The following is an 18,246-nucleotide window of genomic DNA, read 5'->3' as shown; positions in this document are numbered from 1 at the left end:
GAAGCAGCACTGCTGAAAGAAAAAAAAAGAAGGGGTAGCTTTTCGTACACAGCAGCCCAACATCACAAGAAATGCTCAGAAGGATCACAAAAACAGTGCTTCAGAACACAAGGTAGGCTTTAAATAACTTCATTTTGATGATAAGCCCAAGAAAAAACAAAATTACAAAAATCCCATCAACCAAACAACCCAAAGCAGACATTTCCCAGCATGCTGAGGTGTGGGAACAGCCTCTCCTGGCAGTCATGGCTGTCACAGATTTCACTGTCTCACACTAACGGCATGGCTTAGTTTCCTGATCCTGCTGTTAAGAAAATGGAGAGCAAGGTGAATAATACACAGGAGGTGGATAGGGTGGGATCAGGATTTCTACCAAAACAAGGCATTGCATTGCCCACAGTTGTCCCCAGGAGAGAGGCTGAGATCACATCACAAGAATTAGTCAGATTGCTCAGTGGGTGCTAAAAGGTTTTATGGAACTGTGGTGTTAAGAAGCCACCCAGAGCAGAAAGCACCAGTGCCTCTCTAACACACTCCTTCTGAACTCAGACAACTAAGAAATGGAGGAAAGTTCTCCACAGATCTCAGGGTTGTGGTCTAAACTCTCATTTATTTACTCTTGCTTCAGTCAGGAGAGGTCATTGAGCTAAGCAAACTAGGCTATGACAGTGATTCAGAGGGAACTATCTAGAAGTGATACAGCAGTACAAGGCCAGACCAATGCAAAGAGAACATTCCTATGGTGCTGGCTAGAAGCATTTCATCACTGCCTATCTGCAGTCATCGTGTGCAATTACCACAGTGCACAATCTGTGTCTGGAGACACAGATCCCACTGAAGCCTGTGCAGCAGGACCTGATAATGCCCCTAAGCCACAGGAGCTCATGCTTGCCCTGCCCAAGGATGTGCAATGTGTCTGTGTATTTTTGTAACCTTTTAGCAACCTTTCTGCAGTAAAACTGCTTTTGCACTGGAGTGGAAGCTATCAACAGAAGATGTAATCACTTCTGTTCTCCTCCAGCTCACTACACAAGTGTAACACACAGCTATAGATCCCTGTTTTCTTCCTGACACATCAGTACAAAAGCAGGCAATGCTACAAAGGAATTGCCATTATTCACAGTACTATGTGGAGAGATTTTTGCTAACCGGACATGAAATGATAAACATGAGCAACCCGTGTTGGGAAGTGTCCTTGAGTCCATCTTGGGACCTAAGATACCAGGCGCTGGGTAGCACCCCCCACATGCAGCTGCAGGGGTGGGGAGTGCCAGCTGCATGTGGGCAGTTAGGCAGCCCAAGGGGGCTGGGTTAGCCGGCCTAGGGGCTGGCCTCGTAGAATGTTATTGTAATGTCACCTATCCATGCCATGCCGGTAATCCTGGACCAACCATGAGCTATCCACATGTACCAATCCTAAACTAAGTTAATTGTGCACACCTCTTCCAAAAAAGCATATAACTCACTGTAACACAGAAATAAAGCAGGGAATGACCATCTAACCATATTGGTGACCCAAGAGTCATTTTATCCCAGATGCAACGCCAGCAGGACATAGTGGTTATCTTCCTAAAAGAACCAAGTTTCACATGAAACAAAAAGCCACAGGAATACAGGATTAAGGTCAGATATAGTGTCTTAAAAATGGAAGTGAAATCCTTTTAGTACCTTAATCTACTGCTGTCACCTTCCACCTGTAAATGCAGGGTCACAGAATCACAGAAGTCTCCAAAAGACAGGTGGATGTGGCACTTAGTGAAAGAGTTTGGTGGTGAAATTGGCAATGCTGGGTTAATGGTTGGTCTTGATGATCTCAAGGGTCTTTTCTAGCCTCCAGGATTCTCTGGTCTACTTGAAAATCTCAAAGCTTTGATGAATGGTTTGGGTTGGAAGTGCCCTCCAAAAGCCTTCCGGTCCAACCCTGCTGCAGTGAGCAGGGACATCCTCCACTGGAGCCCTATCATGATGCCGTGGAACAGAGTGCACACAAGCTCTTTGCATTTAAGGGTCCATGAAGAGCCCTGTGGAGATGTTTAAATGCACCTTAGTGGTTGGACACACTTCTTGCTAAGCTGCAAAAGATGTACTTGTGTTGCCTAGATGGCTTTGGAACTCTTGGCATGAGTGACTACTTAAAAAGTGTTGCTTTAAAAAATGTGTAGAAAAAAATAGATCTAAGTGAACTCCTTAGAAAGATTATTCACTGAATTTTCTTCAGTAAGTTCCCAGCCATGCTGAGTGCTTGATATTTGTTAATACATTCATCCTTACAATTAGCCAAGATAAGCTTCTCATCCCTCCCACACAAACTGAAGCAGAAATCGTGATTTGTACAAAGCCCAACAGTGGTATCACAACCCCAGGCATGAGATTTAAGTCCTCTTCACAAGTACAAATCTTACCCACAAGCCAACTTTTGCTTTTGAAGGAACACACTGTCTTACAGAGCCATCAGCACCCCCATTTCATCAAAAGGAGCACCAACAAAGACTGTTTATCAGGGAAGTGGAACACCTATGCATTACATTGCTCACATGTGAAGAATGGAAGCATCTTTGATGAAGGAATTGCTAAGTTATTTCAAACCACTTCATCTTGAAACAGAGTTTAGCAAAACACATCTCTGCCTGCCACACAGCCTGCCATGAACTCCCTTGCCCCTTCAGTCACAACATGGCTACATGAGCTCTGCAGCTGCCAACCCTTCAGACCTACTCAGCCCCATGTATTGCACTCACTGACAGAAACAGAGTTCCTGCTTCTGACTGCATGCCTCTGATTCTGCTATTTCTCTGATCCTTCTGTGAGCTGATTTAACTCTAAAACATAACAGGAATCCAGCAGAACTATGGACAAACCTCTCTTAGGTCAGCGAATGGCAAAGCCTGAAAAGTACCCAGCACTTGTGGAAGGAATGCAGCAGGATGACCCAACTGAAGCTGAGGAAGGAAGTCTTTATCCTTTTGGCAATTAGGAAATCAGCCTCTCTACAGCCCAAGCAGACTTTGCACACCTTGAGTGGCTGTTATGAGGCTCCTTCAGCTGTCTGCCTTATGCTATCTCAAGTAGCCTTGCTAGAAGGAAGCTAAACTTTGCTGAGAAAATGGAGAGCTCAGACCTGACATGGAAGGAAGATAACTAAAAAACTGAGAAAAAGAAAATAAAACTAAATTATAGCAAACATCAACTTCCTGCAAGAGCCTTGTATTACACCAGCAACTGCAACAGGAAAGCTATTGCCTCTTCCCAGGGGGTGTTGAAGGCCAGGTTGGATGAGGCCTTGAGCAGCTGAGTCTAGTTGAGAGGTGTCCCTGCCCGTGGTCTGAAGGTTGGAGCAGATGAGCTCTGAGTTCCCTTCCAACCTAAGCCATTCTGTGAAAGCTATCAAATAAGCTTTGCCTAGTGGCATTGACGATAGCTCAAAACCATGTGGCAAGTTTAAAAGTTATCAAGGCACTCTGGCTACAACCTCTTTTCTCCACACACACAGACTCCAGTTCTAAATGAACGAAAAGCTGGTACCATATTAAGTGGCATTAGTTCAGTAGCAGACCAAGCCACTTCCCCAAATCATACTTATCATACAGGTGCCTGAACAGGAGAGGACTAATGTACAAGAGTGAAACAGTAATATTAGGCAACAAGATGTCTGGTCCTGGGAGTGCTCAGATAACAGGTTTCTGGGGTGGGGACAGAGTTTTCTGTTGAGTAAAGCAAGGGAGTGGCACTCTCCATCTGATCCCAATGCACAGAAATTACCTGGACTTCGATCTATCAGTCCCGAGGAAAATGAAGTGCTGAATATTCCATATGCTCCTTCCAAAGCTTTATTGGGGTCCTTACAATTGCTGGAAGCTTTTTCACTCTAAGCTCTTTAACAAAGTCTTTCATCTTTCATGGCCTGTATTCTCCACTATTCCTTAAATACAGATCAAAATTGTGAGCAGAGAGAGTGAAAGGTGGCAGAAATCTTGCTGTCCTTACCTAGGCAACAAGGAAAACTGCAGCAGCCTGATTGTTACCAGATAAAAACACTTCACACAATGTAACTGTGATTCCAGTTACTGTTCAACAGAAGTAACTCATGGCTTCCACCTTCCAGGCCAGCTTTCAAGAGCTGCTCTCTGGATTTTCACCTTTCAAGCAAGACTACAACTCTGAATTTCAGGATGGTCATCTTTTCAAGCAACTGCTGGGTGAAATCTCAATGGACGGGGTACTCGAAGGCAGAGGGGCCCATGACAGTTGGTTTTTAAGGATCTCTTATTCCAAGCTCAAGATGAGTGCATACCACCAAGTGGGAAATCAAGAAAAGGAGCCAGAAAACCTGCATGGTTAAGTAAGGAACTGCTAAGCAAACTTAAGTGGAAGAAGAGAATCTACAGATCATGGAAGGAGAGGCTGGCCACCTGGGAGGAGTTTAGGACTGTTGTCAGAGGGTGTAGGGAAACAACTAGGAAGGCTAAGGCCTCGTTGGAACTCAACCTTGCAAGGGAGGTCAAGGATAACAAAGAGGGCTTCTTCAAGTACACTGCAGCAAAAGCTAATGTTAGAGGCAGTGTAGGCCCTCTGCTGAATGAGGTGGGTGCCCTGATGATAGAGGACACAAAGAAGGCAAAGTTACTAAATGCCTTCTTTATCTACACTGTAGGAGACTGTCCTCAGGAGCCCCTGACAGCTGAGGCACCAGAGGAAGGCATGACAGAGGAGTGTTCCCTGGTTGATGAGGACTGGGTTAAGGAACAGTTGAGCAATCTGGACATCCATGAGTCCATGGGTCCTGATGGCATGTACCCATGGGTGCTGAGGGAGCTGGCACAGACCACTCTCCACCATCTTCAGTAAGTCATGGTGGACAGGAGAGGTGCCTGGAGACTGGAGAAGGGCAAACATCACTCCAATCTTCAAAAAAGTTAGGAAGGTGGATCCAGGTAACTCTAGACCAGTCAGCATCACCTCTACCCCCAGAGAGGTAATAGAGCAATTTATCCTCTTGGTGGTCCTTAAGCATACCAAGGACAGTGGGGTCATTAGGAGCAGTCACTATGGTTTTACCAAGGGGAAGTAATGTTTGACCAACCTGATAGCCTTTTATGAGGGCTTAACCAGGTGGACAGATGATGGTAGGGCAGTGGATATGGTTTATCTTGATTCCAGTAAAGCTGTCTCTCACTGCATCCTTCTGGATAAACTGAGGCTGTGTGGTCTGTATGGTCAGGTAGTGAGGTGGATTGGGAACCAGCTGAAGGAAAGAAGGCAGAGAGTTGCGGTCAATGCGATGGAGTCTAGTTGGAGGCCTGTGACTAGTGGAGTCCCAGAGAGGTCAGTACTGGGACCAGTTCTGTTCAATATATTCATCAATGACCTGGATGAGGGCACAGAGTGCACTGTCAGTAAGTTTGCTGATGACACCAGACTGGGTGGAGTGGCAGCCACACCAGAAGGCTGTGCTGCCATCCAGTGAGACTTGGACAGGCTGGAGGGTTGGGCAGGAAGAAATGTAATGAAATTCAACAAGTGTAGAGTCTTGCACCTGGGAAAGAACCCCAGGTATCAGTATGGGCTGGGGACTGATCTGTTGGAAGGCAGCAAAGGGGAAAAGGATCTGGGGGTCCTAGCTGATGGGAGGTTGACCATGAGCCAGGAATGTGCTCTTGTGGCCAGGAGCAGTAATGTCATTCTGAAGTGTATTAAAAGGGCTGTGGCTAGTAGGTGCAGAGAGGTTCTTCTGCCCCTCTACTGTGTCCTGGTGAGGCCACATAGATCTGGACTACTGTGTTCAATTCTGCCCCCCCCCAGTTCAAGAGGGACATAGAACTGCTTGAGTGTCCAGCACAGAGTCACAAAGATGATTAAGGGAATGGAACATCTCTTTTAGAAGGATAGCCTGCCTGAGTGAGCTGGGGCTCTGCTGCTTGGAGGAGTGTGAGAGGTGACCTCATCAATGTTTATAAATATGTAAAGGGTGAGTGTCAGGAGGCTGGAGCCAGGCTCTGCTCAGTGATACTCGATGACAGGGCAAGGGGCAATGGGTGGAAGCTGAGGCATAGGAAGTTTCATTAAAACACGAGGAGGAATTTTTTCACTATGAGGGCGAAAGAACACTGGAACAGGCTGCCCAGGAGGGCTGTGGAGTCTCCCTCTGGAGATAACTCAAAACCCACCTGGACACATTCCTCTGTGATCTTGTATAGGTGATCCTGTTCTAGCAGGGGGTTAGACTGGATGAGCTTTAGAGGTGCCTTCCAGCCCCTGGCAGTCTGTGACTCTATGATTCTACAGATTTTTCAGTAAGCTGCTGCTGAAAGAGAAGGGTGGTGTTGTTTTTATCTAAAGGCACCATAACACTGAATAAACCCTTCCAGCAAGAACATCCAAATACCCTCTTGTCTCTGTTGGATGCATTTTACTTAATTTATAGATTTTTAAAAAAGACCATTACAATAAAAGAAAACCAAGACCCAAACCATGCAGCTTACTTTGCAAAGACTGAAATTCAAACCAACAGAACAATTTATTTCTTTTCCAACACCTGAAATGTTGGCTTAGCCACAAGAACAAGCAGATACTCTTTTGCAGTTTGTGTTTCACAGCATACTACTGAGTGTGTATTCTAAGCCAATATATTTACATTTTTATTGGCAGAAGAAGTAAATGCATTAGAATTTAGTGTCAGGAGTGCTATAGGTGCATGTTAAATACCACAGTGGAATCAGACATGCACTACTCAAGCTGCATGGATACTGTGAGCTAAGAAGTTAGAAACTGTAAAAACAAAGGAGCACTTCTGCTGAGGGAAAAAGTTCCAGGCAGTAGCTCAGGGGGACTGGTTTTATTTACAAACCTGCATCGACTGAAAAACCATTTCCTTTGCTTTGAGATTTGCTCTACAGTTACTGGATAGCTTGAGAAGGTCCTGCAGTAGACACACACAAGTATGCTAGAATAGGAAAGCTCGGGCAGACACTTAGTGTAGCCGGAGACAGACACATTTCTCTGAAACAGAGCTGAAAAGCAGAGTAGGATTTATTTTCCTGTGTCTGACCTCCAGTTACACTGCTGAGAGGAAGGCAGTGAGAACCCCAAGAGGTGCAGAAGTGGTATGTATGATTTAGAAAGATCCAAGATAAGTGTTCAGTATACTGCATACCTTGGATTCATCATTCACATGACAGAGCTTAAAGTGCTTTCTGCTGCAGGATGCTGTGCTTTACTCCCACCCCAGTGAGTTTCCAACAGAAAGATCAGATTGAAACCAGCCAATAAAAACCAGAAAGTCCTCGAACTGAAGTTTAGAGGCAGCAAACAATGTAAGTTAAAATAGTTTTATATGTAACACGTATGACAAGATGACTGCAAATTGCTTACTCAGCGAACCTACGACTCCAATTCTGAAAGGATTTGTTCACTGCAGAACTCAACAGCAAATATAAAACATTGAAGTCACCTTAAGACTGAACTCCACTTGTTACTGATGAGTTTTCATACTGTCTCACGATTAAGACATTCATTACTGTTTAGTATATAATCTGTACCAATGCTCTACAGAACAGTTCAGGTAACCCAGCACTAACTCTACAGATACAGTACTGAAGCCATGGCCCTCTTTTGCTTACTGTCAAGTATAAACCAGCTTATACAGACTGAAAGCAGCCAGACAGCACAGCTGCAGCACACTGTGTGTTCTGTGCCTGATTCAAGGGTGCAGTAGTGGTGGTTTGATCTTTCAAGACAAAGAAACATAGTATTGTGTGGCAAAGAGTTGTGCAAACCAGGCTTGGGAGGACGACTCAGCTACCTCCTTTTTCCAGAACTACTCTTTCCTGCTTTACTGCTGCTGCTACCAGACTTGCTTGAAGATTTTGAAGAGAAAAGTCTTGTCATGAATTCAGAGACATCTGGCAGCTCATGGTTGGAATTCAGCATGTTCATGGACTGCTCCATTTCCTGTGTGCAAAGATGAGAGAACCTTGCTGTCATTAGCTCCCAACAACTCTGGCCCTAAGGCATCAGCTGAAGACCCCACCAGGAAGATGTCTCGCCTTCCCCAACACTCCTCCAGGCCACATACTGCTACACCTTTATACGCAACCACAGCCAACAGAAGACAGAAACAGAAGACCCCAAACAGAAAGAGAAAACCCCAAAACTAAAAGCACTGGTGGATGGACAAAGGTAACCATGTCTTAAGCAGTCTCACAGGCCAATCAATTAGAATGAATAAGTAATGATTCTCCAGAAGACAAACAAATGCCAGCCCTTATTTCCAGCATTATTTCCTTCGGTTCCAAATGGAACCTTTTTGTTTGGCTGTTCAGAGCTGTGTTCATTTAAAAATTAGTCTTATTTCTGCTAAATCTCAGGAAGTTTTGAAGCCATTTGAAGGGATTAGACATTTTAGTGCCCTACTCATTGCCTACATTAGGCTCCAACTACCTCTATGCAGCTGAGTTTTCTTTTTCATGAAAGGCAGGATTTTAATCTGCAACCATGTATCCAGCCAAGCTTGTTGTAAATTTAGAGTTCTGCTCTGTGGCTCTAACAGCTCAAAACTATTAGCACAGACCTGGAGTACTCCTAATACATCCAAGAGCTGAACTGCACATCCATAATAGGATAATGCCTGTAATAATTGCCAATTTACTGTCATATTGGCACCTTCTAGTTCTAGAACTTCCAGTTCTGGGGTCCCCAGCAGAACACAGAGCTGCTGGAGAGAGTCCAGAGGAGGCCACAAAGATGATCCAAGGGCTGAAGCACCTCTGCTGTGAGGACAGGCTGAGGGAGCTGGGGCTGTTCAGCCTGGAGAAGACTTCAGGGGGACCTTAGAGCTGCCTGCCAAGAGTTGAAGGCATCCTGCAGGAAGGCTGCAGAGGGACTTTTCATCAGGGTGCCTAGAGACAGGACAAGGGAGAATGGTTTGAAGCTGAGGTAGAGCAGGGTTAGACCGGAGCTGGGGAAGTTCTTCACTGTGAGGGTGGAGAGACTCTGGAAAAGGCTGCCCAGGGAGGTTGTGGCTGAGGCCTTGAACAGCTGAGTCTAGTTGAGAGGTGTCCCTCCCCATGGTGGGGAGGTCCCTTCCAACTGGAGCCATTCTGTGCTGATCCTATATACACTTAGGAATTTAGCACATGGTCATCTGGAGAAAGTCACTGAGTTCTTAAAAAAACTCCTCTTGTTCTTTAGTTTAAATTACAAACAAGCTTCCTTCAACTCAAAATCTCTCTTTAAGAAGCCAAATAGGAATGAAATCATCAGAAGTTGTGATGGTTTACCATCAGCACAGCCTATCTCCAAGCACTGCCCAAGCAGTGAAAAAGGGAAGGAGTAAGCTGTTTTTTAAAAATTCGACTACCAAAGTTTAGGTTTTTCTGAAGAAGGTGCCATGGATAACCAGCATATCTTTGTCTTCTGTTCTTAGTCGAGAGCCAAAAGAGCATTCCACAGGTCTGACATGATTTTATAGGTATTACATTAAAAAACTCCAAACAAATCCCGAAAAATACCCAAAAAAGAACTTAGATACCTATAAAGTACTACTGAAGACAGTGGTCATTTAAAGGAAAAGGAGTTTAAATAACCAAACCCTCCAAAAGCAGCCACTCAAGACAGACAAGGAGTACTTCTAAACATTAGAAAAGACATAGCAAACACCTTGAAGCTCCATTTTGTCCTACCCTTCTGCTACTCGGCATTTGGCATGATGGAAGGACAACAAAGCAGATTGCTTAATGACTGTTAGAACTCAGTATCACACACACTATTGCAGCACCTGCATGTAACAGCCTGGTAAACTATGGGGGTTAGGTTACATCTGCATTTATGTCAAGTAAACTATGGGGGTTAAGTTGGTGGACAAGAGAACCCCACATCATACCCTTCTCCACACACATCATGCTGATTAAATGACATCTAAAAATGAAGTGCTGGACTTAAAGATAGCACAGAAATTGACTGGAAGTTGATAAAATGATAACCTTTGAGAAACTCTCTTGCTCTGAAGAAACACCTCCTGCTGTGCTGCTTCCAAAGCTGTACCAAATTACTGCATTTTGTGCTGTGCTGTTCAATAGCAAATTCCTGAGTCCCCATCTCCAATCCTGCCTCCAGTTCTGGGGTCCCCAGAACAAGAAGGACACTGGTGGATTCAGTCCAGAGGAGGCCACAAAGATGATCCAAGGGCTGGAGCGCCTCTGCTGTGAGGACAGGCTGAGGGAGCTGCAGGTGTTCAGCCTGGAGAAGGCTACAGGGGACCTAAGAGCTGCCTGCCAATAGCTGGAGGGATCCTGCAGGAAAGCTGCAGAGGGAATTTTCATCAGGGTGTGTAGAGACAGGACAAGGAGGAATGGTTTGAAGCTGAGGCAGAGTAGAGTTATCCTGGAGCTGAGGAAGAAGTTTTTCACTGTAAGGATGGAGAGACTCTGGAACAGGCTGCCCAGGGAGGCTGTGGCCACCTCCTCCTTGGAGGTGTTGAAGACCAGGCTAGATAAGGCCTTGAGCAGCTGAATCTAGTTGAAAGGTGTCCCTGCTCATGGTGGGTAGGTTGGAGGATATGAGGTCCCTTCCAACCTGAGCCATTCTATGACTCACTGAAATGTTAAGACTTCATTGTTGGAACAGCAGCACTGTATCAACTCAATAAATTATGCCTGTTAAGACTTAACTGTAAGGCCAGTTTTGGTTTTATTACATCTCTGTACTTGAAATCTTGTCTTTGCTCTGCCTACACCATCTGGAGGTACTCACCCGTCTCATGTCAGGATCACTGGTGTTGACAACTTTAGGCAACAGCACAAATATCAGTAATGGAAGAACCATCATCATCACCTACACAGAGAACAGCAAACAGGCCTTCAGCTTATGTGTTGCTCCAGACATTCTCAGACATAGGTAATGGCTACATAGCCAGTTTGGAATTGCTGCATTAGGAGTCAGTAACCCAGTAACAGTCACCACTTGCCAGGAAAGAGCTCCTGAAGCAGCACTCTGCTTTAATTAGCATTGGCTAAGTCAGTGTGGCCTCTTTCAACTCTTTGGACTACAATCTTGCAACATGTTCACCTCCACACTTCAGCACCAGCATGCTGTCCAAGGAACTAGACCCTGGGCTACTGTCAGAGAACACTGACAGTGCAGATTGAGATAAATAATGTCACTGCAAATCTTCTGAATTCATTCAGCATGGGGAAGATAAATTCCTATTTGAAAAACACATCTGAATAGCTACTGGGGGGAAGATTTTGGCCTCCCAATTTATGAAGGCAAAGCAGCAAGAACTGCAGAAAGGAAATACAGTAGTAAAATGGCTGATACACTGATTTCCCCTGCAGCTTCTGAAGCTAAAGACTTAAAGCACAGTAACAGGATTATCTGAAGCTGAAGTAGTGTCCCATTCCAGCCCAACTGGATTCAAATTCTCTGCCTTTTTCCCTATACATGGCTGAAAAACTTCTTCAGCTAAAAGAGCCTGTGGATGTCTCCTTGCTGGATGTGTTCAAGGTCAGGCTGGATGAAGCTTTTGAGCACCCTGGTCTAGTGGAAAGTGTCCCTGCCCATGGCTGGGGATTCAAATTGGATGATCTTCAAGCTCCCTCCCATCCCAACCCATTTTATGACTCCATATATGGGAGGTAATACAAAACTTTCCATTTATAAACACATAAACCCCAAACAAATCCAAACATCCTCTCAGAAGAGGCAAGTGTGCACAGCTCTGCTCAGTTATTTCCCTCCAGTATTCTGCAGAACAGCTAGACTGGGAGCCCTCGATACTTGTACACTTTGTGTGTTGCCCATACGTACCATGGGGTTCATGAGGAAGTCTGTCCAGCCCCAAGACTCTCTCTTTATGAAGTAGGAAGGAGGTCCAGAAGATTTCATCTGGAGCGGGTATGGCAGCCTGACAACCTCAGAGGTTTTGATGTAATTCACATATCTGGCTCTGGGGAGCAGAATGGAGATCACTGAAAACAGAAACATGGCTGCAGAAAACACACACCAGCGCACACTTGTCCAAGGATTCCGAACAGAGCTCTAACAGACTACAGACAAAGCTACCTGCTGGGCATTGCCAGCCAAGCCTCCCTTTTCAGAAGCTAATTTGTCAGCAGCACACTTTATGGAATCAACCAACCTTTATTTTCAGGGTAGCTGTTAAGCAGGCTGAGAAACATGATGTGGAGAACAAACGCGCAAATGAGAGCCACCAGACCTCTTTGTTCAAATGGGACTTCTCCACATTTTTCTCCCCTTGGTAAAAGCAAGAGAGGCTGCAATGGTTCAAAAGTAAGCTTTGAGCAGTGTGGTCTAGCTCCAACAGAGTCAGCTTGGGGCAACAACTGTTTCTACATGAAGTTAATGTCGCCTTTTCCCCAAGTGAATCACTTTGCAGTTATCAGCAGTGGACCTCAAGCTTGATAAGGTCTTTTCACAGCTATTTAAAGCTTTAGATAGTTACTCTCCAGCTTTGTCACTGTTCACCTATTTTTCATGCTTTATGACCATTTACAAGGTGAGTACACCTTGTCCAACTTTGGGAGTAACTTCTGCCTGTTACCAAAGGCACCATTTCTTCTTTCTCAATTTTTCACCACATATTTATGCCTAGAATGTCTTTCCCTCCTACCTTATGGCTATGTATTTTCTTCAAAGCTTTGGAAATGTTCAAGTAGATCACAGAATTATTTAGGTTGGGAAAGGCCACTAAAATCATTGAGTCCAACCACAAAGCCAGCACTGCCAATTCCATCACCACACCGTTTCACTAAGTACCACATCCACCTGTTTTTTGGAGTCTACCAAGGATAGTTATCCAGAGGGTATTTCCTTTTCCTAAAAATTCAAGTGGTTTATTAAATGACAGAACTTCCCTTGGGAAAGTCTAGCTGCCATTTTCCCCACGTATGACATTTTTTCTTGCATCTCCCAACTCTGTTCCTCATTAGTTCCTTGCTGTTTGACTTGCTGACATGCCAAGCCTACCAGAACTCCACTCTGCAACCATATCCTAGCATTTTATGCAGAATAATTTCTTATCTCTAGTCCTCAGACACCAACACAGTGCTAAAAGAGAGGTTAAACACACTCCTGTGACTATTTCACCAAGTATTTACTCTGGATTCATTACTGCCAATGACACAGCCCAACAAAATATTAAAAATACAAAGTTTGGAAAAGAAAAGCTAAGCTCAAACTGTGAAGAATTATTGCTATTATTGTTATTAACAACAGACTCTCTGCACTGTTTTCAGTTTGGGATTTCATTTTTTGTACTTCCCCTAAAAATACTTCTGAAATGTTTATCTTAATGTTTGTGCTCCTAAAAATGAACAGTATCTTTTGTAAGACATTGTAAAAACAATGTTGGAATTAAGGCACTGCAGAGAGAGCAGCTTTGGGGAAAGGGACCCGGGGATCCTGGTGGACAAGATGCCCATGAGCCAGCAACATGCTCTTACAGCCAAGAAGGCCAAGGGCATCCTGGAGTGGATTAGAAGGGCTGTGGTGAGTAGGTCAAGAGAGGTTCTCCTGCCCCCCTACTCTGCTCAGGCCACATCTTGAATACTATGTCCAGTTCTGGGCTCCTCAGTTCAAGAAGGATCTCAAGGAATTGCTTAAGAGTCCAACACAGAGCCACAGAGCTGCTGCAGGCAGTGGAACATCTCCTGTGAGAACAGACTGAGGGAGCTGGGGCTTGGAACAGAGAAGCCTGAGGACTGCCCTCATTGCTGCTGCTAAAGATGTGCAGGGCAGTGTCAGCAGGATGCAGCCAGGCTCTGCTCAGGGATGGCCAAGGACAGGACAAGGGGCACTGGAGGCAAGCTGGAGCAGAGGAGGTGCCATGGGAACAGGAGGGAAAACTTTGTCCCTGTGAGGGTGCTGGAGCCCAGGAGCAGGCTGTGCAGAGAGGTTGTGGAGCCTCCTTCTCTGGAGACATTCCAAACCCATTTGGATCTGTTCCTCAGTGACCTGCCCTGGGTGATTCTGCTCTGGCAAGGGGGATGGACTAGATGATCTCTGGAGGGCCCTTCCAACCTCCACCATTCTGTGATTCTGTGCTAATATAACATTAAAAATAAAGCAAACACTACAGAAACAGTGCAGGATGACAACTACTATCATTTGCCAGTAACTGTAAGGAGTATCTTATGGAGAAGGAACAGAAATATTTTAGAGTTAGAATGAATTAGAATTTCATTGTGCCAAATCCTGACAGAACATCTACCAAAAAAGTCAAAGGAGAAAACAGAAGAAAAAATAAAGTATTGGCAAAATATAAAGCAGTTAACTGATTTAGGTTCAGATTTTATTTAAAGTAACAGAAGAAACAGAAATACCTTTTTTATCAATTTCATCTTATTCAAGGCCTTAAATATGACAGGAAAAATGTAAATCAGAGTTTGGATTTTAAGAAATATGCTCCTAGAAGTGATGTTAGAAGGTCATGACAAAAGGTCTGATCTCCAGTACTGCTGACATCACTTATACTAAGCAGACCAACACAGAAGCAAATCCAGGCTCACCTCATTTTGCCTTTTGAAGTTATGTCAACTCGCACAGGCTCGAATTTATGAGCAGGGGATATAACTTCCACCACGTAAGATCCTGAAGGTACATCATGAACCACAAAGCTGCCATCTGTCCTGAAAAACACAGTAAGTTCCACTCTGTTTCAGTGCTGCAGCACATGACAGTGCTGCACTGGCATTAAGGAAAGAACTGCAATAGTATCATCTCCTGTTAGAACTCTTAATGTAACTACAATGGCTAAAGAAAAAGCCTGATGCACTCAGCACCCTTCAGATCCTCAATGATGACAGCAGCAATTCCCAGTCACGTCCAAGATTTTATCATGCCCTCAAGATACTGTCTTGGAGAAGAAATTTCAAGGCCTAAAATAAGACCTAAAATGGTTAGGTTTCATATTTGATGGCAGAATCCACTTCCACCTTCCTTTCTCCTTCCAACACACAATGAAGTTTACTTTGCTTCAGTACTTCTGCTGGAAGTGAAAAAAAATAACCCAAACTGACATTCTACAGAGCGTGGGCAGATATTAGAGATGACTTAAAATCCACCAAATTGCAGTTTGTGCCTTTGTTGCAAAAGAGGTTTTTACTTTTAATTGCTCCCTTCAGGACTAGCCCACGCTGGAAAGCTCAATCATAACAAGAAGGAAGCTAAGCACTCTGAACATATACACAGAAGGGATTTTTAGACAGGCTGCTTTTATTTTAAAATATGAAACCTCAATATTCACTGAAAATATTAGTAAAAGGAGACTTGAAAGCTTCAGCACCAGTTGCCATTAGACTACAGAAGCATGCAGTTTTCATCCTACGTGCTTCCAGAAGTTTCCAGGAGGATAAAAGTGTTCTCTATCCTCTTAAAATCAATATAAAAGATACCTCTCCTAAAAATAAGACCCAGTGTTCTCTACCCTTTTAAAATTAATATAAAAGAGCTCTCTCCTTAAATAAGACCCAAAGTTGTTTCAACGGAGTAGAAAATGTAGTCCATGAGAAACTTGAAAACAAGTAAGATGAACCCTCTTAGAAGTGAGTTCTCAAGAAGATCTTTGTCCTTATGTCCTTCACAAAACTTCTCCCTCAAAGGTGCACATCACTTAAGGAACTTCCACCAGGAAGACAGAGGCAGGGAGTACTAAGTGGAGGTCACTAATGTCTTGTGATGATTTGAGCCCTTAACAATGCTTACACCATCTTCTACTGCAAGGAGGTAAGGATGTTTCCTACCATTTTTTCACTCTTTACAGTCTTGATAAAATTCAATTAATAGTTTGTTTGAGATTTTTTCCCTGAAGAATTCCGTGACAAAGTAAATTCTCAGTTTATAATACTGGTATCCAAAACAGTCTTTTTAGAATTAAAAAAACCCTTTTTTTTTATTACAGTATGGAAACCACTAAGACTTACAAAAATGCCTCCTTGAAATATTCAGAAAGAAATTTTGCTACATCACAGAATTATCTTGCTTTTTGATGACTGGAATGGCATCCATCTAATATATAATCAAAACCTGCCTCAGAAATGGTGAGAGATCTGCTACACCAAATACATTTAAATGCCCCTCCCTGAAGGTGAAGGACCTTCTTACTGTGCCTGAAATACCAGCTATGTAAGAAAACTCTTATAACTCAGTTCTTACTGTGAAGTATGCTGCCTTCCAGTGCTGTGCTTATTACAAGTGAATAAAGAGCCTAAGCAGCATTAAAACATTTCTGCTAGAGCACACCATGCCCACCTACAAGAGTTAGTAACTTTGTTATATGGCTTGGCCATATAACAACATACAATGATTAAGTTGTAATTTTCTATATGGCCATAAACAAGGCATTCTTAGCTATGGCTATTTCCTCATATTTCATACACCTACACTCCCCAGTGAGCATTTGGAAACTTACTGACTCCACAGGATTTATCACATCAGCTCCTAAGTACACCAGGCTCCCACACCTGGCCTAGCAGGTCCCTGCACTGCCAAGGCTCTGCAAGTTTAGCACAGTCCAGTCCATTGTGTTCACCTCTCAACAGTTTCCAGACTGAAAGTGCAGTTCAACTTGTACTGCAATTACTACAAATTACCGGTATTTAGGAGGTGGTGTTCATTCTGTACAGACTCTCTCGGTTTAACACACGACTCTAAAAGCATCTCATACTGTACTAAACGTAAACCTGATTTTAAAATGAGCTCCTACACTTCAAACTATGACATCAGTTCTTAATTCTGAAGACAATTTCTGTAGCTTATCATCTCCAGACCCTTTGCTGATGTAAATACACCCATTACCTCCTGAGACTGAATAAGCTCAAGCGACTCTTTAGGGCTTCCAAAGAAGGTGCATGACCTTGCGAGAAGCACTGAAGCTACGTCCCTTGCACTGGCTTACGCTGGCACAAAGCTCTGGGCAGGTACTGCAAGAGTTAGCTACAGCTCAAATGTTTCTTCAGAATGGTTACGTTCTTTAGTCTTAAGAAATAAACGCACCCACTAAAGCCGAGACCAAATCCTGTACTCCAGATTTAGTGCAGAAGTGTTTGGTTTTTGTTTTTAAATTAAAGCGGAGTTCCGTTTTTGTATGGCTAAAAGACCGCCAGCAGCAATGGCCCACTCGGTTACGGTCCCGCCTGCAGGAGGCTGGGAACGAGAGCTACAGCACGGCAGGTCCCCGCTCCAGACCTGTCCGTTTCTACCGCACTAGAGCTGAGGCGCAGCGCAGGAGCGAGTTGAGAGCTGCCTGCGGGACGCTCCTCTCCGCAGCTGTGCGCTGCTCACTGACACCAGGCCTCAGCCTCCCGAGCTGATCGCTCCTGTCACGGCCCGGCCGCCATCTTGCGGCGCCAATGGGCACCCGCAGCACAGAACACCGCCGCCACTCTCGGCCGCTTACTTCCCCACCGGGACCAAGTCTCCCGCCCCACCCGCCGCTCACTTCAGGAAGCCGACGTGCTCCTCCCCGTCCACCAGCACCCGAGCCCCCGCGATCCAGTCCTGCGGCTTCACGCCGGGCACCACGGCCCGGCCCTCGATCTTAAACCGCTCCCCGGAGCCCGCGCCGCCCGGCGACTCCGCCGTCCCGGCCGCCTCCGAGCCACAGGCGCCGTCGGGCAGCGGCGCCGCCAGGAGACAGAGCAGCAGCAGGCCCGCGGCCCCGCGCCACGCCGCCATGCTGCTCCCGGCGCCTGGGGCCCGGGCCTGCTGCGCCTGCGCGCCACGCCTGCCCCGCCGTGACGCAAGGCGCGGGGCCAATAGACAGAGGCGAGGCGGGGGCGGCCCCGGCTGGCGGCGGGCCGGGGGGCGGCTGCGCTGCCTCTGCCCTCAGCCGAGCCTGCCGGGGCGGGCCGGGGGGCGGCTGCGCTGCCTCTGCCCTCAGCCGAGCCTGCCGGGGCGGGCCGCAGCCCCTTTCCCTCGGGCACGGCCCCAGTCACAGGGGCGCTTGGGCCGCGCTGGAGATAGGGGCGGAGGTGGACACAGCGCTGCTCCAGGGCTGTCTGGCACACAGACCTTTCTGTTCCTGCAGCCCCTGCGGTGCTCATTGCCTCTGCAAGCAGCACCGCGGCTAGAAGCGTTGTGCGGAGGTTGCTGTGACTCGGCGGCAGAGCTGGCCTGCAACCTGGGTGACCTGCCCCCGTACACGGGTTTTCAGCAATTATATTATTCCAAGATGAGGAATGGAAAGGAAAATAACGAGAAACCGGAGACTATAATGTGTGAGAAGTAGCTGTA

At 45.5% G+C, this 18,246-nt stretch overlaps 1 protein-coding gene across 1 annotated transcript; it reads right to left on the bottom strand.

Annotated features, from left to right (window-relative positions):
- Positions 1 to 6,495: 6,495 nt before the first annotated feature.
- Positions 6,496 to 17,712, bottom strand: EMC7 (ER membrane protein complex subunit 7). Its single transcript, XM_064147698.1, has 5 exons — positions 17,453 to 17,712; positions 14,523 to 14,642; positions 11,803 to 11,941; positions 10,747 to 10,827; positions 6,496 to 7,947 (listed from the first exon to the last, which is right to left on the bottom strand). The coding sequence occupies exons 1-5, from the start codon at positions 17,686 to 17,688 to the stop codon at positions 7,795 to 7,797; spliced, it is 729 nt and encodes a 242-aa protein (XP_064003768.1). The 5' UTR covers positions 17,689 to 17,712; the 3' UTR covers positions 6,496 to 7,794.
- Between the last annotated feature and the right edge of the window lie 534 nt (positions 17,713 to 18,246).

Source organism: Pogoniulus pusillus, chromosome 1, assembly GCF_015220805.1.
Source record: "Pogoniulus pusillus isolate bPogPus1 chromosome 1, bPogPus1.pri, whole genome shotgun sequence".
NCBI lineage: Eukaryota > Metazoa > Chordata > Aves > Piciformes > Lybiidae > Pogoniulus > Pogoniulus pusillus.
The sequence above is the reverse complement of the archived record's forward strand: the minus strand, read 5'-3'. Positions and strand labels throughout refer to the sequence as shown.

Excerpts from the sequence above, each read along its gene's own strand:
- EMC7 (XM_064147698.1), bottom strand. The coding sequence starts at position 17,688 with ATGGCGGCGTGGCGCGGGGCCGCGGGCCTGCTGCTGCTCTGTCTCCTG. Across the intron at positions 10,828-11,802 it reads ACTTCCTCATGAACCCCATG|GTGATGATGATGGTTCTTCC; the intron begins GTACGTATGGGC and ends TTCTCTGTGTAG. Across the intron at positions 7,948-10,746 it reads GTGATCCTGACATGAGACGG|GAAATGGAGCAGTCCATGAA; the intron begins GTGAGTACCTCC and ends CTTTGCACACAG.